This window comes from Bemisia tabaci, chromosome 3, assembly GCF_918797505.1.
Source record: "Bemisia tabaci chromosome 3, PGI_BMITA_v3".
NCBI classification, from domain to species: domain Eukaryota; kingdom Metazoa; phylum Arthropoda; class Insecta; order Hemiptera; family Aleyrodidae; genus Bemisia; species Bemisia tabaci.
The window spans coordinates 17,938,929-17,964,368 of record NC_092795.1 but is presented as its reverse complement, the minus strand read 5'-3'; the positions used below and the strand labels follow the sequence as shown (position 1 = coordinate 17,964,368).

Sequence of the window (25,440 nt, the reverse complement as noted above, 5' to 3'; positions counted from 1 at the left end):
TTGTGAATATTTTTTTCCAAAATTTTCAGACTATCTTGTACACAATTTAATCTAAATGGAGAATTTGCACGCAATTTTTTTATTGCTTCATCTGAAAGTGCCTAATGAGCTGAGTTCGCAATATTTTTCATAATTTTTTTCTGACATGGGAAATTGGAGAAAAATCGATTTAAAAGTGAGAAAATGTGCCGCCTTGTGACGTCATCCGGCGGCATTTCCCATTTAAACACATGTATTTTAGCAGAATCGGTTATTTTGTCATATCTCCTCTAATAATTGCTCAATTTATGAATCAAGGGTATCTTCGTGTTCAGTTCACTCAGAGGATTCCACTTAAACAAGAAATTCATCAAATTTCAGACCCTTGCAAATTCTCCATTATCTGAAGATTTCAAAGAAAAATGCGCGTAAATGTCGTCAAAAATTCATGTTCTATCAAGGGAAATTTGGCAACTCTCGAATGTTCATACGGCGTTCTTCCATAGCACGGCAGCGCTGCGATCAATATTCCGCCCCCGCGCCCCTGGGCGATATCGAAGACACATTACGCTACTGTACCACGCAAGAGAACAGTAAGTGCGTGGGACGTGGTCCGCGATCAACGCGTGTTCTTACGCGGTTGAAGGATCACTTTATGAGGGAGTTACTGCTGTTTTGCGTAACGCGGCGTGTCAAAGGCCCCCCGGAACAAATCAAGCTATGCGTGGTATTCCATTGATGCTCTTTAATCAAGGCCCGGTGTGATGGGGTGGAAGTCTGGAGGTGGCGCCTAATGAGTCGCGCATCGCTCAGCTGTTACATATTCCGCTCGAGTGGGGGAGGGTGGTGGCTAAATTTAGGCGGAGCTTCGAATGCCCTTTTGTCTATAAATGAGCTGCGTTTGAAATGGGCAGTAGAGGAGAGAACACTCCTTCAGACCCTCCTATGCAGGGAGGGGGTGGGAGGGGAGACGGGGAGATAGGCACCTGGACTGCCGCACAGGAAAAAAAGAAACATTGGATCTAGAGTCCAGACTCTTAAAAACATCGACAAGAAAAAGTACTCTTGATTCAATCAGAATCTAGCTTAAATCAAGAACCAAGCCTCTTAATTTAATAAGCGAATTTCGTTTCGATTCAAGCAAAAATCCGATTGAGTCAAGAGTATTTTTCTTGTCAATGTTTTAAAGATTCTGGACTCTAGATTCAATGTGTTTTTTTCCCAATGCGTGCTAAGGAAGATTGCCGTATGAGCCATCAGGCGTTGTCGAATCTCATTCGACAAATCGTGAATTTTCCAATCAACGTCTGATGTAGTTAGTCCGATTCTAGTTAATTTCATCCAATTAAATTTCGCTCCGCGGCAATCTGAAGAGGAATCACGCATCACCTGATTTCTTTCTGCGATTTAACTTGCCTCATTTTTCAGCATGGGTGTAGCGTGGGCTTGGAAAGTGAAGGGGGAGGCTTTATTTTTTCGGACACTTTTATTTTTGCTTTTTATATTTTTTTTTTATTTTTATGCTTTATTTTGCGATGCTCCTACTGTATTTACGTGCAAAACAAAAGGGGGGCGGTCGAAGGGCTTGAGGGTGTAAAGGGAGAGGGGGACCTCCACTGGAGCTTGAAAAAAATGGGTGGGCTTTAACTCATACAGACACCCCCGCGCGCTACTCCTATGTAAAGGAATCGTCTCGCGTGAAATGAAGCCTCCCGTAAATGGAAGGGGGTCAGTATAACAGTTCTGTAATCTGCGTTCAATTCTATGTCGTGGAAAACGAATTTTTAAAAGCATCAAGTAAGCTGTAGACCGATGAAACATTTCCGAACGTATTCGTCTCTAAACAGACGTGTGTTAAATCTAAGTTTAAATTGAGCAATTCGAAAAACGCGTATCTATTGATGCTTCATTACATGAAGATATGTTTTTTTTTTCAAACTCATGATAAAGTGACGTATCATTTTTTCCTTACAACGTCCAATTCGACCTAGTCCTCATTTTTTGTCATGAGGCCTCGCCTTATTTGTCATTTTTTCGAATGATTGATTAACGACTCTTTTTCCATCTCTTTGTTTTTTTCACAATGAATTCTTAGCGAACGGAGAAACGCTAAAGATTGATTGATCACCTCATAGCATTACGAGAAATAGCTTTGTCAGAAATATGACATTTGTTAAAGTAAAATAATCTCGGGTCTCCCCCAAAAGGATGTTTGCCTCTTGATTCAAAGATCATCCACGCGAGGAGAAAAAATGAAGTATACTGTTTGATTTGTTAATTGTTGAAAGAGAAAAGGGAGGATGAGAAAGGAACAAAAGGAGAAAAGAAGGACAGGCTCAAGACCTTTCATATCATAAGAAAATTATGGACTGCAATACTTAGACTTTTTTCTAAACCATCTTCTCGCTTCAAATCAAATGACGCTTCTTAAATGTATAATCATCAAGAAATATTATTCGGAAAAACACCAGAAAAGCTTTTGAACAATGAATATTCATTCGGTCAATATTTGATCCGTCGAAGAAAGCTTTTTTTGAATGAAGTGCCAAGCTGATTGAATAATTTTTCCATGAAAGTCATTCAGAATTCATTTAAAATTTTACGAAGGTCAAGAGTGAAATAAACAAAGTAAGGGTGCATCGCGTATAATTTCACTCCATTTTGCTTATTTTTTCATAAATTTTGCAATGGTTTTTTCTTTCTCTCTTATTGTCTTCAGGTGTTTATTATTTTTTGAGAGACTAAAAGTGATCATAATGAATAACGTGGCATTTATTAATTTATTTTGAACGCATAGCAATATTGGAATGATATTTAATAAGTCGTCTAGAAAATGGAAGTGAGGTTGCCAAATAAGTAGATACCTCTTGTTTTTTCGGTTCTCTCGTACTTTCTATTGTGTATGATTCGCGGATTAGTTAGGTGAGCTCCATTTTGGAGGCTTTTTCTTGAAATTTGAAGAACATTAGCTGCTTCAAAATTTCTGAAAAAAGTCTGACCTTATTTACGGTAATCATTCAATTTTTCCCTGATTGTTCTCTGTTTTTATTTTCAAAAGGATGAGAAGAGGAAAATTACGAGACTCTACGTTTATGATAAACGTAGAAAAAGCTTTAATAACCTCCAACTCCATGTCCATGTAGTTCTCGTGAATTTTCATGGAACAGTATCAATTTCAAATGTGTTTCCCCAACTTCGTTGTTTCATGGATTGATAAGATTACCATTTTTTACTTTTTTCCAGAAAAATAAAGACCTCATGATGGACCTGTTAACGAATTACAAAATAAAAAATGGTAAGTTTTTCTTTTACCTTAACTTAATTTTTATCAATGGAACTATTTAAACCTTTTTTCTTAAAACATTTTTATAAGCAACCTATGAGTTATATGTTTAAAGTCAGAATAATGAGTGTATAACAGAAATCAAAATCGACTCAGGCCACATCGACCATAGGAGTTCAATTAATCTTACGACAAAAAAGTGATGATAGATTTTACAAAAATCTCCCTCCTACCCCAGAACGCCACATTAGTATCAGAAAACTTCAGCGCGCTGAAAAAATTATGGATCTTAAAGATAAAAAAACCTGAAGTTAGTTCAATGGCCAATTTAAAACTAGTAAACTTTGGACGGAGGGGACGCCCAGTGAGAAGGTGGCGACAGGGGGGTGTTAAATGAGATGAGGGAGTGTCAACTCCCTTTTGACCTATGGGAAGACCGAGTTTTGTGGCGATTAGGCGTCGCAAAGCGCCAGAGAGCGCTATAAAAGCGACACATGTATGTATGTAAACTTTGGCTCTTTGTTAAGCAGTATGAGTTCAAATAAAACAGTGAACAGTCTTTAAGGTTGACACATAGAGGTTTATCAGTTGATCTATTAATCATTTCTTTACATATTGCGGGTGTGTCTTCAATTTTAGGTTCATGCAGTGAATTTTATTGTTACTATTTTTAATATGCGAATTCTTGGTATAAACTTTGAATATCTAGGATTATTTGTTTGGCCAGTAATAATTACTGTATTCTTACCATTAGTTTCACTTCCTGTTCTTGCAGGAGCTATCACAATGTTATTAATAGATCGAAACTGATTCATTCATTGATTGAATTTAAAAATGTTTGATACGTCCACAATGCGGTCTCTACGTGGAATTTTGAAGAGAAAAACATGTGTTACAGTGCATGATCCCTTACCCTGTCTATGTTATCCATTAGGGATTTCGAGTTACAGTCGTTTCAGCATGGCGCGGTAACATTTATCTTCAGGCGTGAGGGATTTTCTCTACACAGTGACAACTTCGCGCGGAGGTGGTTGAGAATTCTTCGATTATTACGAGAGCATCCCTGCTCGTCACCCCCTTCCCCTCCCCCCCTTCTCGACGCGTCACTAGCGTTTGAGGGTAGTGCTGCTGCACCTTGCAAAGAACCTCGTAACTGGATGGGGTCTTCATTGCTGGGTTGCGCTGTTTCTGCTTAGGAGGGTAGAGTGATAGAGGTGGAGGTACCCTTGTTCCCTCCTACCCTCACTGTTTTCAATATCGAATTAAGCATCCCTGAGAAAGCGTGTCATATCACTCCTCCACTTTCACTTCGCCGTGCAATCGGAGGCGGAGGGGGAGGGGGTCGTCTCTCGTTGCAGGAGAGGCTCCCGCGCCCGGATCGGAAAACTCCGCAGATTTTCCCCCTTTTCTTTCACTTTTCTTTTTGAGGGATGCGAGAAAAGTTGGAGCTCTCGGGCTGGAATTAGCTGTTACTGCTCCAGACGCACCCGACGGCTTTTGAGTGCAGGTGAGGCGGCTCCTTCCGCCATTCCAATACGTGTTGGACATTTTTCATGAATGGTTTTGCGGTGACATCGAGTTATTATTTTTCCTTTATACTTGGTCTCAAACGTTTACATGAAACACTTGAGGGTTTCTATTCGCTGTAAATTAAAAGGAACCTTTTGGGACGACGGAAAAAAAAAAAATAGATTATTGGTATGAAGAACGTTAACAAGGAAAGCGACTCTATTACAAAGAAGATAAAATCACAAAAAATGAATTTTGTCACGTTGGGCCGAAAAGTTGGAGTATTCACTTGCACCGGGGAAAAAACACATTGGATCTAGAGTCCAGATTCTTAAAAACATCGACAAGGAAAAATACTCTTGATTCCATCGGATTTTTGCCTTAATCAAGAACCAAGCCTCTTAATTTGAGCGCATTTCCTTTTGATTTAAGCAAAAATCTGATTGAATCAAGAGTATTTTTTCTTGTCAATGTTTTCAAGAGTCTGGACTCTGGATCCAATGTGCTTTTTTTTCCAGTGTGGAGTATTTGGAGGACTTTTTTAAATCGTAGCGCACAAGTTCGCTTTGCATAACTCTGATAATCACGTTCCTTGGAATGCAAAACTCAATGTGCCATAACTCTGGTGTTTGATTTGAAATATTATTTTTGAGGATTTTTTGCCCTAAAATTCCCTAGGCCACTTATCTAAATAGTAGAGCAAATATACCGAAATTGGAATAATTGAACCGAGTATAGCAAAAAAAAAAAAAAAACCAAATCAAGTTGGAACCGAAAATAGGATGTTCAAAGGTTTAGCTCTCCGTAATTAATTATAAATATCAACGTTTTATTCAAAATGTCTTTTTTATGTCAAGAGGAGAGGTGTTTGGCTAAATTAGGCTTGTTTCCTTTTTCTTGATTACGTCAAATTTTGAGTTTTTCGGCACTAAGGCACATGATGTTTTCGTGAAAAATCACAAATATTTGAACTTGTTGAGTCCGCGCCAGATAAGTTTACGCACTTTTAGACTATGACAGAAAATCCGCCATCTCGCTTCTTGCATTTACGTAAAAGTGACATCAAACGATTTCATGTCGCAGTCTAGAAGTGCGTATAAACTTATTTGACGAGGGCTTTAGAAATAAAATATGACTAAAACCATCGCACCACTTGTGTCAAACATGATACCTATTATGAAGAAAATTTAAGAAACCTTAGACTTAAAGGACGACCTGCTCATTCATGCGATTTTGCAGACTTTCATGGAAGATCGCAGTTTTGCTAGAATTTGAGTATGGTTTAACGCGCCGTGATAATCACGGTCGCCTGCAAACATTGGCGTGGGAGCCAATTATATTCGCGTGAAATTTCCCTTCGCTGCAAATCGTCGCTCCCCGGACGTAAGGACGTGAACCCTTGGCTCCGTTCAAGTCTATCCTTTTCGGGGCTCTTGCGGAAATAAAATTACGTTCTCACGTCAAAAGAGCGACGAAATTTGCAACATTTCAAACATGTTTTTGCGACGTGACGTAACTATGGTTACGTTCGACGGAGCTATTTTCTGTTACCTCCCAGGAAAACACTCGCATGAAAAACTAAATAAAAATTGTAAAGAAAAAGCGTGTACAGAGAGTCGCGAAATGTAAACAGCACGCTTTGCGCATTTGACGAGAGAGTTTACGTCTTTTACGTGTGCCGGACGCTGCATCACGCCAGGCTACTTCCCCGGCTGCCGTCGCGTGGAAGAGAGCAGTATGTACCTACATTCTAGACTGAACCTTAAAACTCATAGAAACGGGTCACAACCGGGGCTCACGCTGAATTGCACATACTGCCCTTTCCCGGAGCACGGTAGTCTATAGCAATGTCGGCAAGCCGGCCATCCGTCTTTCTTCCGCTTCATCTATTTTGCACGAATCTAACTTCCTTTATAACACGGTTGCAGTTTCATCGGAAAATTTTCCGATTCTACCGCTTAAAAAAATGAAAGAAAGAGGTGATTTTGGAGGAATTGCAGTGAGGAGAATAGCTCTGTTTCATGGGTACACACGTGTGTTTCAAATCTCGAGTTCGCTCCTCCCGGCAGTAAATATTCCAGACAAAGTATTTTCTTCCCTACAAGCAACTCCTCACATCCATGAATATTAGAGCCGGAATGAAAGAGGATGGAATGTTGTGAGTGGGGTCTAGCAATCACGAAAAACGGTTTTCAGACTGTGCGAAGTACTCATCAAGTATAGAATGGAGGGGGAAATAAGTGTAAAAATCTGTATCTTTTAGCATTAAACTCTCCCTCTCCCCCGCGCTTTTAATCTCATGCAACGTTTTTAGGATTATAATTGAGAAAAATACGGAAAAAACTGTTTACGTCGCATACACAAGACAGCTGTTCTGCCGTGCATATAAAACCACCGTATTAATATTCGTATGTTACCAAATTTATTCTTTGAAATTATTTATCCTTGGAGAAAGTTTTGAATATTTTTCCTAAAAATTTTCAGACTTTTCAGATCAAATACGGATTAAATTCTGTGAATATTGGAGGAGAAATGTTCACAATTTTCCTGATAATTCGTTATATTTCGAGGGAAATTTGGCATCGCTTGATGGCTCATACGGCGTTCTTACTCAGAACGGCAGTTATCCAACCTTTTTTCCGACTTGCTTCTCCCCCAGTTTGCGTCTCAGCTTTGCAAGGGTGGAGCGTCGAAAAAAGTTAGGAAACACCTATTGACCCACCTGTCTTGCGTCTCTGGAGCCAACTTTTTGTTTCCTTGCACGCACGCTATAGATAAAAAGGAGAAGACTGTGCAATGACCTGGATACTCTTTGAGCGGGATGTGATGTAGTACTGGGTGCTGGTGCTACAGAAAAAAGCCGGGTCGTATTGGAAGATCTTCCATGATTTAAAATTTACAGGGGATAAAATATAGACAGAAATAGCGAGAAGTATAAAGTTATATGAGGAATACTTCCGCGTGAGGTTGTATTTGTGTCATTCAGTTCGTAGCAACCGTTCCTCGTTTCGTGATGGGTCGAAAAGCAAGATCAAGGGGCATCATACAACTATATCAACGTTTAAGTATCTCAAATTGCAGAACTGCTTGAATGAAGGCGCCCGCGATTTCGCCCATGTCGGCTTTTCGACAATGGGGAATCACACTATACAGGTGCTGGGAAGTTATAACTAATAACATAATACAATTGCAATGGAAACGCCGGTAAAGGCCTATCAAAGAAATAAATTTAATTTTAAATGATCTTGCAAAGAGAGATTTCGAAGATTTTATGATGACTACAAGGAAAGTGTGAAAATGTTCCTGAATTTCTCGGATTAGTTCCTTCATTAAAAAGTTGCAAACTTATTAATAAAGAATGCATACATAGGGAGACGGATCCAGCAATTTGGCAACGCCGGATTCCCTCCATTTAAACCTATGTTAAATAATCGATTCTTGTCGGAGCACCTGGCCCATCTGAGAATCGATACATTTCCATAGGTTTAAATAAAGAAAATCAATGTTGCCAATTTACTGGATCCGCCAATGCGTACATACGGAGAGTACGGACATTTCGGCCATTTCGAAGTTGAAGCTTTTAGGGCCCAAAAGGACAGCCAACCTGTGAATTCAAATTATCCAGATTGATTTACAATTACAATTGTTACTACCCGTCGTTCCTAAAGCACTATTTGACTTTTTTTTTTGCAAAAATATACTCATTTTTACGGAGGAACGCTCGTTTGTGAACATTCTTGGTCATCTTGGTTTGACATTGGAGTCTGAAGATTTGGCAGTGACATTTTTTGTCTTAGCAGGTTGGCTGCTCTTTTGGGCCCTAAAGGTTTCATATTTCTACATCTCTCCCAGCATAGGTACTCTGTATTGATCTAACTCTCCGTTCTGTAAGAAAAGTTGGTCGCAGAGCTTCCTTAAGTTGGACTCGCGTCTCGTTGCGCTCTAACGTCAAACGCGGTTAAATTCACCCTAAAACGTTTTACTGGTAATAAAAACTCACTCAACCGAAAACGAAAATTTAAAAGGATTGTTTGACGGCGCAGGATTTCCTAAGTGATCAACAAGTTGCGTTGAATTGCCTCCGTTGTTGCCGTTTTTTGCTTGAAAACTGACTTACTTCGCGACAGTCCCGAGTATAATCATCGCGATACTTTCTGGGAAGTGGCAACACCGAGTGGCTCCCCTGTAACCACTTCACCACAGTTTTATGGCCTCCTCCAATTCCTTTCCCGAATGCTAGTCTGACACCGCGCCGAGATTATTTCTGCCGTGTTTAACAGGAACCTCCTAACTCCAATGGAAACCTTACGGAGCTCCGTGGGTTTTGCGTAGCGAGGCAGATTTTCCGTAACAGTCTCCTCCTCCCCCCCCCCCCCGACCAATCCTCTTTTCTGCATTACAGATTTCTCAGAATTCAATGATCATCTACGAGATCCTTCTTTCGCCCTTTCCTCCTCAGAGTAAGTGAAATGAAAGTTTATGCCTTGAAACTTTGGGTCTCTTATTATCTGAGTTTTGGGAAACGGGGTTTACAGTAGATACTTTTGTGTCAAATGAATCAACATCAGACGATAGTTAGAAGGAAATAAAAAGACGAAGACTAAAGTAGGAAACTTACGGATAGTAGCGGGACGCAGAAAAAAAATAAATTTTTCTAATGACTCCGTGTTCGTCATTCAAGAATTTTAAATAGGACGGCTGGTCGAGGCTTGACTTAGATTGCTCAATATTGTTCAATTGCCAGAAATTACCATCTGTGCCAAATAATAAGTCACAAAAAGAAGCTTAGGGATCAAATAAAATCCACGGTCCGACTTTTAACAATGGGTCAGTTGCACTGGTCACAGATTCGTGTTTTGATGCTTTATTCTTGCAGATCAACTAAAAATAATAAGATCTGTCCAAACAGCAACTTTCTACGTGGAATATTAACCGCGATACAGCGTCTTGAAAAACTCGATTCATTACGTCATCCGTAGTACATACCATGTCATGTACTACCGCGGTGGATGACGTCACGAACCCAACTTTTCAATGGGTGATATCTGGGTTAATATTTAACGTAGAAAGTTGCGGTTTGGACGGATTTTATTATTTTTAACTTATCTATATGTACAAGAATCTAGCCTCAAAGTACGATTCTATGACCAGCACAACTGACCCATTCTGACAAAGTAAGTGATTTTGCCGTGTGCGATAAATTCACTAAACCACTAAGTCTCACACATACATTAGGTTATCCGCCACGATGACCAAAAATTATAGTTCCAATAATCTCGGAAATAAAATCCACGGTTCAACTTTTAACAATGGGTCAGTTGCGCTGGTCACAGATTCGTGTTTTGATGCTGTATTCTTGCAGATCATGCAACTAAAAATAATGAGATCTGTCCAAACTGCAACTTTCCACGTGGAATATTAACCGAGATATAGCGTCTTGAAAAACTCGATTCAGACGTCATCCAACGTAGTACATACCATGTCATGTACTACCGCATTGGATGACGTCAAGAACCCAACTTTTTTTAAGAACGATTTTAAGAATGAACCACACTTAATTACAGTTGAGCGAATCCCTTAATTTCTCTCAGATCAATTACGATATTTCTCCTAGGAGAAATGCTGTTTGGAGCAACACTTGTTACGGCGAAGCAGGAAGACAACCGCAGACGCGTTTCGGGTCCACGTGGACCCGTCATCAGTGCAACGCAGCCTCCTGATTTTCTGCCTCCAAACTCGGAGAGGTTGTGAAAACCAGACCGAGCTTTGGGCATGCGGTCACGGTGGCAAGCAAACTTGAGCGGCTCGAGCCATTTTGTGAGGGAGAGAGAGCTATACGAGAATTTCAGTTGCTCACTAAATTTATCGCACATGACAAAATCTGAAAATCACCAACTCTGTCCAAACGACTTATGCGTCAAACCGCATGCAATCTGTTTAGTGTTAGTAGTACTTGCTTACTAATTGTTCAAATGAAATTTTAAATGACTTTTTCCGAAACCAAATTTTTTGAAGCAAAACCCTTTAAATGTTAACTGGCTCGGATTTGGTGCAACTTGAAAGAAATATTCGGTTTACTCTCACAAATTACTTCTTGGTAAGCAGTAAGACCGATATCGCAGTTTCAGATTTCGCAAAAAGCGTGTGTCGTCATATTATGTCAAGGTCACCATTCTGTATAATAAAACGTATCAAAAACGGCCAGGTGTTTCGGGGTTTGTCGGCAAAATGTGACCATATAGCTACCGAATAACACTGTGAATATTCTTCGTTCAGGCGACACCAATATTTCACAGCGGGACAATTCACCTCCGACAGGGGCATGTTATCGCGGCGAAAATTCACCCCTCGACTTTTCACCACCTTTTATTTTATATTTATTACCCTAGAACTCCCCCTTCACATATCTTAGGGTTTAGGATTGGCCAAAATCGTTAGCGGCGAATGGAGAATTTGCAAGGGTCTGAAATTTGATGAATTTCCTGTTTAAGTGGAATCCTCTGAGTGAACTGAACACGAAGATACCCTTGATTCATAAATTGAGCGATTATTAGAGGAGATATGACAAAATAACCAATTCTGCTAAAATACATGTGTTTAAATGAGAAATGCCGCCAGATGACGTCACAAGGCGGCACATTTTCTCACTTTTAAATCAATTTTTCTCCAATTTCCCATGTCAGAAAAAAATTATGAAAAATGTTGCGAACTCAGCTCATTAGGCACTTTCAGATGAAGCAATAAAAAAATTGCGTGCAAATTCTCCATTTGGGGGAATATATCCAGAGAGTCGCAATCTGGGATTATACTGAGAGATTTTTTCGCAAACCAACTAGCTGTAGGATAAAGAATAAGTAGCCTGACGTGGCCATGCTAAAATAAAAAGGTGGCAGCGAAGAAAAGTGGCGATTTAAAAAGTTATCGCGGTGAATTGTCCGCGTTGAAGCGTGGCGAGGTGAAATGTCGCATAATCTCGTGTCCACGGTCTTGTCCCAGCGCCTCATTAACTTCTGTGGTCCGTGTTGTGGCATCGCCGAGCTGCCGCACAGTGGACCGAGTCAGCAGGAGAGGTCGAACAAAATTCAGAAACTTTAAACGCTTATAACTCCATTTATACAAAACTTTGAGGCTTTAAAAATGGTCCCATTGGTTTTTTCGTGAAATTCCCTTCCATGAGCACCCCTCAAAATTTAAAGTGTGACGAAATGAACATTAAAATTTGCAGTTTTAGTAAAAAATTTCATGTCCGACCTTTCTAATTGAATCGCTCTACTGTGCGGCTGCCGGACCGGGAATTAGTTGAGGATACATGACTTATCCCAGGCTCCCCGCGCCCCGCCCGCCCAGAGCCCCCGCCCTGGCGCGTCATCCCTTGGCGTGGATTGCACGTTTTAAGCGCCTCACGCCCCGCGTGCCCGTGTCCCTGTCCCACATACTGTCCATCTTAGCCGTGGCTCCAGCCGGAATGCGCCTTCGTCTACGTGTCCGGAGTCTATGATTTCCAACCACATTGCCAACAATATCCAGTCCTGGAGATGTAGCCACATTCATGAACACGTGTGTTTCTTTAACTAAATGCAGGTTGCAATATAAACTTGAGTCTACCAGCTGATTATTAAAATTGATAGACGAAGCCATAGACAAAACTATAGACAAAGCTGTGGACACAATGATGGACGAAGCGATAGACAAAGGAAACAATGAAATAGGGGCGATCCTGTTTGTAGAGACGAGTGGTCGCTACGGACAGAGGAGTTAGGTATTAGACTAGCCATCGGCAACCCTTGAAAGACCATTCCATCATTTTCCCGTTTATACAGCCATCTCTTCCATCCAATAGGATCGCTCTACTATCCTCTTACCTTTTTGGTACATCAACTTCAATAATTAGCACGTAATTTTGTGAAATGGTTAAATGCCCAGGCAGATGGTGCCTTTAGGCTGCAGAGGTGAGCACTTATTGAAAGGAACTTGAAAGAGAAAAGCTTTTATCAATTCTCATTTCTAGACTCCAAGAAAGCATCAGGGGGTACTGATGGCACAAATGAAATCCTTAAAACAAGATACAACTATCTTAACTCTTCGGAGCGCGAATTGCCTACTCGATAGAGTGAAGGCGCTCTGTAAACCTCAGTGCCAATCAGGTAGAATAATACGTTGCCCAATGCATGTGTGCCTTTGCAGTAGCAGTTAAATTCATTTCTAATGATTTTTTGATAGTTTTTTTGAACTCCTTGCTTATCAGAGTTTTATGTGTGACCCAAACGCATGCAAATTCATCTTTCAATTACACAGTTTCGAGACTTTATTTTAGGAAAAAGGAATAAATTCCACCCAATTTTAAAATTAAAATGTTACAAATAGTTTTAAAAAAAGCAGAGTTTTGTTTTGAGGCACATCTAGTGCATGCTGATATGAGCAACAAGTCAGCACTGTCAACTCATTTTTAGCTCTGAGGACAGGCCGCTCTTACCACCATGCTCGATGAATTTGATTTCGGATTTGTTTTGTAATTAAATATTTTGACGACAACTTATGATAGCGTTTTTTCCAACGGAACGCGTTGCAATACATGTTTTTCATCTTGCACAATTTCAAAGAGAAATTAGTCAGAAAATACACATCATTTCGTACTTAACTCAGCCAACAGCATGCATCCGCTTGCTCTATTAAATCAGTGCATCAAATGCACGTTCAAATCTTCGCATGGTATAAATTGGATTTCATTTTGCAACAAAAAAAATCAAGAGCATTCCAATGTTGGTGGGATTGTGCAGCTTATATTCTTTGCAATGAAATTACTAAAGTGGAAGTCATGAGGAAGAGTCATGGACGTCATAAAAGAGACTTAAAAGAGACTGTCTCTTGAGAATTGTTTGGATGATCAGTTAATATTTGCAAGGTGAAAAAAGTTGCACCACCCCAGCGACATTAAAATGCTCTTGGTTCCCTCTTGCAAAATGAAATCCAATTAATCTTAAACCTAGGTAAAGTCTTCGTCATCTCCTTTGATTTTCTGCATCAATATATCCTCGGTGTTAATACAGTCGTATTTAGCCTGACCACGCGTTTGTTCCACGAGGTGTTTACATCGCGTCCAAAAGACATTAATCACTGCAGTTGGAAGGGCCTCTGATTGATTGACTCCTACTCACTATTCATCGTTGAGATTGGGAGCGATCATAACTTCTAATCGTGTTTGATCTGCGGATCAATTTATCTACATTGATAACAGTTAGTCGTATTGACGCCTTTCAAGCTGATGCACGGAACGAGAAACTTTTATTTCAACAGGAAGCTCGGTTCCAACATGAACTTGATTCTTCATCTTTCTGGTGTTATTTTTCTCTTACATTAATTGCGTTCAGCTTTTGAGTGGTTGATTTGTATGATTGCAGGGTTCGGGAGCTATGTTTCCAAGACTGCTGTTTCACCACCATCTCCGCCCTCCTCGGGTATCAGCCAAATAAGGACCTCGTCACCCGAGAAAACCAACCCAGCAGACCCCATCACAGAGGTAGGCCTAACTACAAAATTTTACGACTAAATTACTAGAGTCCCTTTATACTGAGAGTCAAGACAACACCCCCTCATGGAGTCACAAACGGTAATAAAGATCACACAAATTGGCAATTTTTTGTATTCTTTGATCGGCCCATTCTCAAATTCCTTTCTCCGTTCCTTCTCTCATTCCGTTTGTTCCTTGCCGAACCCGTAATTCCCCGGTCCATTCCAGATTATAATCTTTGCAATCGGTGAAAATGTAATCTTTATTCCCGTTTGTGACACTGTGAAGGCCTAAAATACGGGAACCAATCAGAAATGGATTCACATTGTCTTGACTCTCAGTATGAAGGGACTCTAAAATTTAACAATAGCAACAACTCGCGGAGAAAGTCGCGGAACAAGATCTGAATGGGATTTTTGAAAAATGGTTGCATGCACAGGGTCGGATTAAAGGGATGGCCAAATGGACCGCGGCCCATAGCGGCAAAATGTAGGGGGCGGCAAATTTTGCGATTGTTTTGAATGTAGGTACCAAAAAGAGAGAGAAAAAAATCTGATTTAGAAAATAAATTACGAACGAGAAAAGGCGACAAAATCTCTCATTTCCTGAGAGGAAAAGTACAGTAATTTCTAATTTTGTCGTCTTTCGGTGATACGAGAGACAACACCTTTAATTAGTCGAGTTAAGAAAAAAACCAAACACGCAATTTGACCTTGGAACGGAGCGGCGCGGCGGTCGGCTTAAACGCATAGCGCCTGCAAGACTGCATGAATACTTCACGCATTGCGTCAAACACACTGCGGTCAGCAGTAGTCGGCTTGAAACGCATAACGCCTACAAGACTGCATGAATACTTCACGCATTGCGCCAAACAGTGTGGTCAGTAGCGGTCGGCGTGAAACGCATAGCGCCTACAAGTCTGCATGAATACTTCACGCATTGCGCCAATACAGTCGGGCACGGAAAAAATTAAATTGCTGATTCAACAGTTCAATTGCTAAAAAAAAGTTACTGCAATATTTCTCACCAAAAAAATGCTACTTTAACCACGGTTGTAAGCTATTTTAACCACGGGAGTGGTTAAAATAACATTTTTTGTTGTAAAAGCTACATTGAAACATTGCAGTCACTTTTATTAGGAATTGAATTGTTTAATCAGCAATTTACTTTTTTCCGTGTGTTATCAGCTCTCAGCATTTTATGGAACCTCAAAGTTTTCCTTCACAATAGAGACTGAGACAGACCTTCGTATAAATTTCGAAAACTTTATAAATCCATAAGAAATTCTTTGCTTAATTTTAAGTACGATTTCAATGTAGACTCTACACAAACGAGAATCTTCATGTTCTAAAGATTATTACGACGTACTTACCAATTAAGTTGGCTTGTATGACGACGCGACGTTCTTTTGAGAAACACTCAGTCGCATCAGTCCCATGACGCTTTTTCCCGCATTCCGGAATTGAAGCAATTGTTCTTTTCTCACGGGAGAAAATACAGCAAATGGTGAGGGGAAAAATCGCAAAAAGTGGGGAAGCGGGAAAATAGATGGTTACTGGGGAGGCGATGCAACAAGCGGAGAGCGAATGGCGAGATAAATACTCATCGTCGAGGATAATGGGCGGAAATGTAAAAATTCTAATGAAAATGTGTTGGTTTCTCTTCTTCTCCTCATCATTCTTCGTTTGTTTGAAGAGAGAGGTGGAGTGGTTGGACCGCCAAGATTGACTCCATCTTGCGGTCTTGCGGACTTTGTTAAACGGAAGAATAATATTTACGAATCTAGGGATTTTCCTTCGACGGAGTTCTTGCGAGAGCGAGGACTTTGCTATGTAAAAATGCATTTCCATTTACAGTTTTACAAGAAATAAGGTCCCACTGGTTTTGTTAAGTTTAGCTCTGAAGCTCACAAAAATCTCTGAAAGCCGGGGCCACAGTGAGACAAATAAATGACGCTAAGAAAAATCGGGCTCATTACCTTGCTTTCCTGACGTAAGGGGCTTATCTCTATTCCCACGTAAGCCCCGAAAAGTATGCGGTTATACGGACCTCAGGGCTCACGTAGAGATCGAGATACGCCCTCAGCGGGCCGATTTTTGAAACTGATAGACAAACCGACAGACAAAGAAGACATAGGGAGTATAGAGCGATCCTGTTGGTTGACATGGTTGGTTCTTATGGACTAAGGAAGAAAATGATGGACTAACTGTCGGGTCTTTGGTGGGTTGCCGTTAGTTAGTCTATTACCTAACTCCTATGTCCTCTGCCACCGCCCGCTTCCACCAATAGGATCCCTCCAAATCCCTTTTGTCGTCTTTGTCTATAGCTTTGTCTATCAGTTTCAATAATCGGCCTGCAGGTCAGAGAAACGACGAGTATAGACTGAAGAAACAACTTCCCTTGGCAGGTTCTAGTTGCCCGGGAAAGAATACCTACTCGTTGCATTCAGAAAGCGAGTGATCGCCCGCCAAATGAAATTCTACGATAAGAAAACGAAAGTTTTCTTGTGACGATAATTTTTTCTCTTATTTTTTGGAGAAACCCTGAAAAATTGCATCTCAAAGAGAATAACACAATTACACAAATTAATCATACAGCATCGGTATTCGAATTTTATAAATAGAATCAGAAAGAGGAACAACCTTGGCGATGAATAATGAGGTTTAAAAACCGTGGGAGAAATTTTTGAAATAAAAGAAACAATGTGACTTTGAAGCGGACGGAAAAATACAAGAGGAGATGGATATAGAAAGAAGGTTTTCCTTTCTGCATATATAGGCACCTATGAAAATACAACGTGCCATCAAAAGCTTGCTAAAATTTAGGGGGCGGTTGTCTCTTACTCCAGGGACTTGTGCGTCCCATGGGGGGAGGGTAAGAAAATTCATATAACTTCGATTCTCAATTTTCTTCTGAGCAGGAACAATCTTCTGAAATATCCGTTAGAATCCGTTCTCTATCCGTTTTCTATCTCGTTGAGAAATTCTACAAATGAGGGGCTTGGAGGACAAGGCGCATAAGTGCAGTTTTTGATAATTCGAAGAATACGTGTTTGAGGTTTCGAAATTACATAGATCCCTTGGGCGGCGCGAAAGTTCAAACTGACTTTTTGGTGCTTAAAAATTTGAATTTTGGAGCGCATTTTCCACAGAATGTGCATTCAGACTAGTTGAACTTGATATAATTAAATTCTCAATTTCCTCAATAACTGCACTTATGCGCCTTTTCCTCCAGGCCCCTCAAACATTTCCTTACACTGATGAACATTGCGCTAAACATAGTGTTCAACGCGATTGGAGCGTTGGGTGTAGCAGGAGCATATCTTGGTTGCGGTGTTTCATGAGCTCTACCGCTGAATTATATTTGAGAGAGAAAATTATTGGGTGAATTTTTGGACATTTTTAGTTTTCAGCATTGTAAAATCATGAAGGAAATTCAGTGAAAGTTTTAACAAATTCCATGCATTTACTTAATTATAGTGGATGGATCGTAAACTGAGATCTCAAGACGACGACGCAACCAACATATGCCCTTCCTAAACCCAGCGCCTCAATTTTTCAAACGCGTAAAAATAGAGGATCGGCAATATTGCAAATCCCGATACTACAGCCAGTGAAAGGAGAAAAACTCTAAGGAATAGGGATTCCTCCAGAAATAGATTTTGGCTCATTTGTTTCCCGCGTTCGCTAGACTTGGGCTCAGGGCGATGTTTGTTTCCATTAGTCTACCTCTCGCTCGAGTTTTCTTATCTACCGCAAGTCGGCGAGATTTAGGGGGTGCGTTGTGTTTTGGGATCACTGAACGGAAAACCCTCTCTCTATATCCTTCGCCTCCTTATCTGCCTCTCCTTTCGCTTCGCAGCCACAGTGTTTCATAAATGTATCTCGCAAATTTCCTCTATAACTTTTAGACCTCGATTCGTCATATCTTCTATTCTACTCCCGTCATCTTCTTTACATAGAAAGAAATCATCTTAAAACAAACATCCAGAGGCGGATCCAGCAATTTGGCAACACCGAATTCCTCCATTTAAACCTATGCTAAATAATCGATTCTTGTCGGAGCACCCGGCCCCTCCAAAAATCGATACATTTGCATAGGTTTAAATGGAGGGAATCCGGTGTTGCCAAATTGCTGGATACGCCGATGCAAATATCGACGGTGATACTGTAAAAATGCGTATCTACGTTTGCGGCCTTGCAGACTTCCTGTCATACTTTATTTTCTACATGAAAAACTGCTGAACGTCATTTTGTTTTTAAAATTTTAGTGATTTTTTCCTGATTTAAAAGAACATTCCGTGAAAACTTCAATATCGTGATATCTGTTTAGCCGATGAAATCCGCCCAATTGACAAGCCTACATAGTAAAACGATCGACTTAATATTCACTATTCACCGACGGACGTTAATAAGTGCTACTGCCGGTGCAGAAATTTTCACCAATGGTGGTAATTCAGTAGTGACCCGCTGATAAGCTTGGATCGCCAGGGGTGGTTTTCCAAAATATTTTATCTCTGCTCACTTCATTCCGCGCGAATTTACATTTATCCTCCGCGAACACATTTTCGTGATGCTCTTTACACAGCAACGGACGTTGCCATTTTTCACACATTAAAAACTTTATGGTTATTTGGTATCCAAGGGAAAACCGCTTTTTCACAAGAAGAATCCTGAAAATATTTCAAAACAAATTTGAAACTTTTGCAATCCATCGTTGCCATTTTTCACACACAGAAAATTTATTGCTATTTGGTGTCCAATGGCTAAACCACTAATTTTTGTAAAGAGAACCTTAAAATATTGCAAAACAAATTTGAAACTCTTAAAATCCTTGAACGCCGAAAGAATTTTTCAAAGTTATTTTTCTTCTTAATTTTTTTTCCGCATAAACCAGCAATAAAAAGGCCGTTCTTAACATGATTTTGAACACTCCGGAAATTCGGTCAGGGAATTTGGAGACAAATTACGGCAGGATTTTTTTTCTAATTTCATTTTATCGGATATTATCTGAGGAAATGACTTTCGAAGTTAAGGAAAATACGGTCCTGTTTATGGAGAGAAATGTTACCCTCACAGACTTCGTGACGCCGTTGTTTGGTGAACGCACTGAATCTCCTCCACGTACGTTTCCACTCGTGTTTACATCCTGGTTCCGGATCGTTAAGTTGAGGTTAATGCTACTGCGGTGCAGTGTTTACGAATTTTGTTATTTTTCTTCACTCCACTTCGAAAATGAAAAACATTTCGCCACTATTTTATAACTGGATTAAGATCACTAGCCGATCAAGCATATAAAAGTCAGAGGTCTGAAATCGATAAGAAACGTAATATGTTTCGTAAAAAAACAACATAAAGTTTCGTTTATTACAAAAGGCTTTCCTATTTACGAGAAGCTCGGCAACTTTTTTTTCTCAGTCTTACGTAAGTTGCTGGGATCATGCAATGGCCACATTCGTACCGTGCAATAAGTGAGATAAATAACATTGTGCACCGCCGTATAATCAATCGAGTAACGGGTATACATGTGCTATAGGCGCTGTTGAAAGCGGTTTATGTATTTCTTACGAGGAGGAAGTCTAAAAGAGAAAGGCGATCCCTGCCGGAAAAATGGCGACCTAGGACGTGTACTAAGCGCATTCGCTTTTTCAGTCGAGCAAAGCTGTCTTTGCGGATTTACGTCCAAGAATGCTTTACAGTTCCAAGAACAGTTCCTGTATATTTGCAGTCCTTACAAGTGGTGCAAATCTTACGAAACATAGAAAAGAATCTCGGTGAAAAGGCGATCACGGTTTTGGATTTTCTCTTCCGTGAAAGACTCGAATCAAAAGTGTGTCACGACCGCAAGATATTGAAAAATTAAGAGAGAACAAGTATAGGGAACTGTTTCTGTTTCAATATTTGATCAAGTCCTTGCCGCCTTTCAAAGGACGAGTTCTTTTATTCTCGATGGTTATTTTTATGACTTCCACTCCATGGAAACGTTTCTTTAAAGGTAAAATCCTGCACTTAATATGACCGTAGGCCCACTTTCAGTCCGAAATTCGGGAGAATCTTTAGGTTTTAGCATCAGAAGAATATTCCGTAATAATTCAAATCCTCTGAACAGGTGCAGGTGTCTAACTTTCGCAAAAAATTGAATGTAACAGAGACATCACTTAGGGAGGGCAGGGGCATGGAACAACCTCCACTCCCCCTCTTCATTTTAAAAATGACGTTTTAGTGTAGGTCAGTTTTGATAAATGTCCCGGCATTTTTGGAGATTTTCCGAAGATCCCCCTCCCCTCCGCTAATATTGCTACTTTTGAACAATCCCCTCCCCCTCAAAGTTTGGCTATAACAGACGCCCCTGGATGTTAAGACATGTCGTCGTTTCCCGAACGAAAGAACCTAACTTCATTTCAAGGTTACAAAATTGACTGGAACAATTTGATTTATTACAAGAATGCACTTGTGCGGTTTTTGTCCAAAAGTTCTCTGATTTTAGCATGAGATCGGAAGAAAAATCAGTGAAATATTCAGTTAGAAACGCCCAAGATTCACCTGGTAAAAACGAAATTCGTGAAAGGAAATTTGGCAACGATGAAATGTAGTTACGTCCTTTCGTGAGGTAAACGTCGCGTCGATGTTCTCTTTTCGAAACGACAGATTTAATCAGAAATGAATTCCTCATGTCCCAATACTCTCCCTAGTAGGAGACTCATAAGATAATACTCGAAAGAGGAAGAAGAAAAAGAAGAAACAACGATAATCGAGAAGACGATCGATTCTCTGTCAATGAAGTCAGGCCGAGCCCCCAATTTCCATACACGCCCCTATTATTTTTATTTCCGCCCCAAGTTGAGCCGGCCTCGGATCATTTCCTGCTGTGGCTCGATAGTTGACTCGTTATCGAATGACATTGATCGATTCATAGCATTGCTAAGATAGGGAGCTATCGATTAAGGTCGCATTCGATTACGATTCAACGATGGAACTGGGTTCCATGAGGCGCAGGCGGGTCATGCATGAGCAGCCAGCACTGCGACTGCCGCACAAGTAAACTTTCTTGGGAAAAGCGGTGCGTGCACAGCCGCAGGCTCCCGCTCCAATTCCCCGTCTCCATTCAAACCACCGAATAATGTTTGTCTCCTCCAGGCCAAACGCAAACGCTCCCTCTACCTACGGAGTCGTTTGAAGGGATCATCCGCGGTGCAGTGCTGCCACTTTATTTCCAAGCCCCCCCCCTCGTTGATTCGTGGGAATAGACAAAGCTACCGGGTTATCGAAAAGAGTGGATGATATAATTTGGAATCGAGGTTTTTTCAAACTACGACTGATGAAAGTCTAGGGAATTGTCTCAATGAAATACCGCATGTTTTGGGGGAAAACATTTTATTTTTGGTATTTGAAGAGGATTACTGGGTCAGTTGCGCTGGTCACAAAATTGTATCTAGATGCTTAATTCTTGTAGATTAGCCAAAAATAATGAGATCTGTCTAAACAGCAACTTTCTACGTTCAATATTAACCGAGATATTGCCCTTTGAAAAGTCGGGTTTTTGACGTCATCCACCCCGGTAGTGACACCGTTGGTTTCTTCCACCTTGCTTTTATCAGTCAGGGAGACACACATTTGCATTGGTCGCTCAACGTGAAACTCTGATGAAAGCAAGGAGGGAGAAACCAAAGGTGTCACTGCCGCAGTGGATGACGTCAAAAACCCGACTTTTCAAACGGAGTTATCTCGGTTAATATTGAACGTAGAAAGTTGCTATTTGGACAGACCTTATTATTTGTAGCTGATCTACGAGAATCAAGCATCAACACACGGATTCTGTGACTAGCGCAACTGACTCATTGGCACTTATTTCAGAATAATTTTAAACTCTGAGTTAATAAATGTTTATTTTCTCTTGATATATGATCAATTGTCATTTGAGGGACTTAAAGGACAAGGCGCATACTTGTCCCCCTTATCAATCGAAATTTCGAAAATTCTCTCATCAAATATTGACGTAGCAAGTATTGAGGAATCAAAAATGCATACGCCGGGCATTGATTTATTATACTTAAAAAATTCTTGACCAGAGACGGTTTCAGCAATTTGGCAACACCGGACTCTCTCAATATAAACCTATGTTAAATAATCGATTCTTGTCGGAGCACCTGGCTCCTCCAAGAATCGATACATTTCCATAGATTTAAATGGATAAAAACAATGTTGCCGATTTTCTGGATCCGCCAATATTCTTGACTCTCGACCCTAGTACTGTAAATTAACGTGGGTACCGGTACCTACATGTTTCAAGTAAGTAACACTACAAATATCACACTAATGCTTGATGAAATGAAGTAATTATCATTACATTGTGTCTTCTTCTTCTTTTTGCAGACTCCAAGTATGGCGATGGCACGTGCGGGATGGGTTCTCCGCACTCTACTGCTTAACGAGGAAAAAGGCATCCTGCGCGACCGTAAAACCGGCGGAGGTAATCGACCTTAATCAACCTCTCGCAGACTAACATCGTAACCAACCTTTTTTAATCTCACTAGTCTTTAATTTCATTTAAGTCAATCTCGCCTCCAACTTTTAATTACTCCTCCTGACTCTGTTTCTCTTGAGAGTGTCGGTCTTCCATCATATTTCCCTCCGGCAGCTGGATGCCTCTCTCCTTTCCTCAGGGTATCAACTCACGCAAAAGGGACACGGGTTTTATTGCAGGCACCTTGAGCTCCATTCAGAAGTATTTTCTTCCAGAAAATCAGGCCGTGATTCAAACTAGTGCATTGGAAAAGGGATACATATCTGAAAGAGGAGTGGATTGCTCAGCTCCTCACTTCAAAGCACACTTTCGTTACACAAAATACTGTTTTTTCTAAACCATTCAACTTCCACACCAAAATATCATTGCCAAGTAGGGCCAGGAACACATGGGGCGTTTTGGAAAAGTTTTCCGTACTGAGCGACACAACCTCATTGGCAGCATAGAGCGTAGCAACGCGAGTCCACGATTCGTGCTGAAGCGCCTTCAATTTTGCAGACGCAATACGGACATCCATCAAGCACGAATAGTTGTATCTCTGCGCCGTCACGAATGCGCGTCTTTTCTCTTGTTCTATTTCCATATTGTGCTGGTCCCGTTTGTCTTGTTTGTGAGGGTGCTTCAGGGGCTACGCGAGCAACACAGCCAAAGATATAAAATACGTGATCGGGCCTCGTTCTTTAACTTTTCTCTCGAATCTGAGCGTCACCTCATTGGCAACATAGAATGGAGCCTAGAGTATGCCGAGCACACGCCTCCAATTTTGCAGATGCAAAACAAATATTCATCAAGCACGAATAGTTATATTTCTGCGCCATCATCAACGAGTGTTGTCGTGTCTTTAGTTTCTGAAATTTAAGAAAAGTTAAGGTTAAGTTTCCCTAAAATCTACAATGCTGTGTCCAAATCAATAATCGTATTGAAGTATTTTAAGCGTCCTAAAAGACGCACGTCTAAAAATTGATACGTTCGACGATAGTTATGTCGTTTCAGTGAATTTAATTTGACGACTACTTCTAGGAATCCCTGGCAAGGTCAAATGTTTCCGACTTTCTCTCCTGGGGGTGTTACGAATGGCGGACGAAGAGGGGACTGAGACAGGGCCAACATGTTACCAAAAAAGTGAAAAATTAAAAAAAAAAGTATACTTACCTTCAAAAACATCGAAATAACACAGATACTCCCTCAAAAACCATCAAAATTATGTATTTATATACGCGTCAATTTGACCCGACTTGTCAAATTGACCTGACTTTGAGCTTTGCGTAAGAAAAACATTTTGATGATCTAAGGGTTAAAGCAAACATACTACTCTGAGCTCTCATACATTTCTCGGTATTGCTCTGAAGTCCTCTCTCGGGAAGCTGAGCTATGGCGATGTTTTGACACCGGTTGAGTATTCTCGAAAGTTTGAAAAGACTTTCCTAGGGACACAACATTGTCTTGAAGTACGACACGAATTCTCTCTTTTGATCAAAAGCTTAAACAAGATATCAGCTTCTCAGAATCACCGCTTGAAAAAGTTTCATGTTATTTATTCCGGTGGTGGGTCTGCCGATTTCTATAGATTTGCGATGCTATGAATTCGGAAGAGATGATTTGGAATTCTCCTAGTTCATAATAGAGCTGAACAATAGTAAGCAAAGTTCATAAATATGTTTGACCTTGGTTAGTGTGACCTGCTTCTACGCAAAAAACCAAACATCCATAGAAAATATCATAATTAAAAGTTTTGAGCAACTAGTTACACGTCTTACCCATATTAAATCCCATTAGCTGCAATCCACCCATTCACGGCGTTCTTGCTTAGCACGGCAGCATACTAGCTGACTCCATTTGGACTGCATTTTGCAATTTGGAACTATAAATTCCGGCCCGGTTCAAAAACAACGTATGTGCCATTAGTTTTCGTATGCATATAAGTGTTTTTTCAGATGAGCAGATGATTTATAGTTCCAAATTGCAAAATGCAGTCCATTTGATCTAAATTGTTGGTGCTCAGCACTAGGTATATCGTTTCTTCCATGTGAATGCTGCCAATTTTTTGTTCTGGATGCAATATTAAGACCCAAGAAAGAAAAAATTCCATTATGGTCAGTTGGCATCCTTCAGAGTTATTAAGCACAGGTACCATTCATAAAATAATTAGGGTGCAATGAATCCGCAACTTCACGCGGTTTTGGCGAACACCTGCTCTCTCAGAGACGCGTGGGGTGGGTCGCGATCGAGCTAAAGTGGAAAACCGTGTACGGGGCTAATGGGTGCATTCCTCGTGGTTTACTGAATTGAATTGAAAGTTGGAGCGTTCATTGATCCACCTAATAATTTAAAAGGATTTAATTTCGGAAGACACCTCATGAGACTGGAGCCCTTTCGATACTGAAATAACGCGGATTTTTAGCCATATATTTACTGGTAAAGCTGAGACGTTAGGCTGTCTATGTTAGGGAGATTTCAAATCAAATAAACCGTTTTGAATTAGTTCTGACTAGGTACCTATTGCAATAATGAGGGGCCGTCGATAAATAACTAAGAAACTTTCAAGGTGTGAATTTTGTTAATATCTACTATCACATCAAAAGAATTTTTCGAAAAACCTGTATAATTTCATTTTGCTTAAATTGTTGTGGTTGTTGTA

At 40.4% G+C, this 25,440-nt stretch overlaps 1 protein-coding gene across 1 annotated transcript in view; it reads left to right on the top strand.

Moving 5' to 3' along the window:
• Positions 1–25,440, top strand: part of Epac (Exchange protein directly activated by cAMP) — a 188,059-nt gene that overhangs the window by 131,624 nt on the left and 30,995 nt on the right. Inside the window, exons 5-7 of the mRNA XM_019061818.2 lie at positions 3,223–3,274; positions 14,170–14,288; positions 22,652–22,748. Coding sequence (XP_018917363.2) covers positions 3,223–3,274; positions 14,170–14,288; positions 22,652–22,748 — 268 coding nt within the window. The remainder of the gene's footprint in view (positions 1–3,222; positions 3,275–14,169; positions 14,289–22,651; positions 22,749–25,440) is intronic.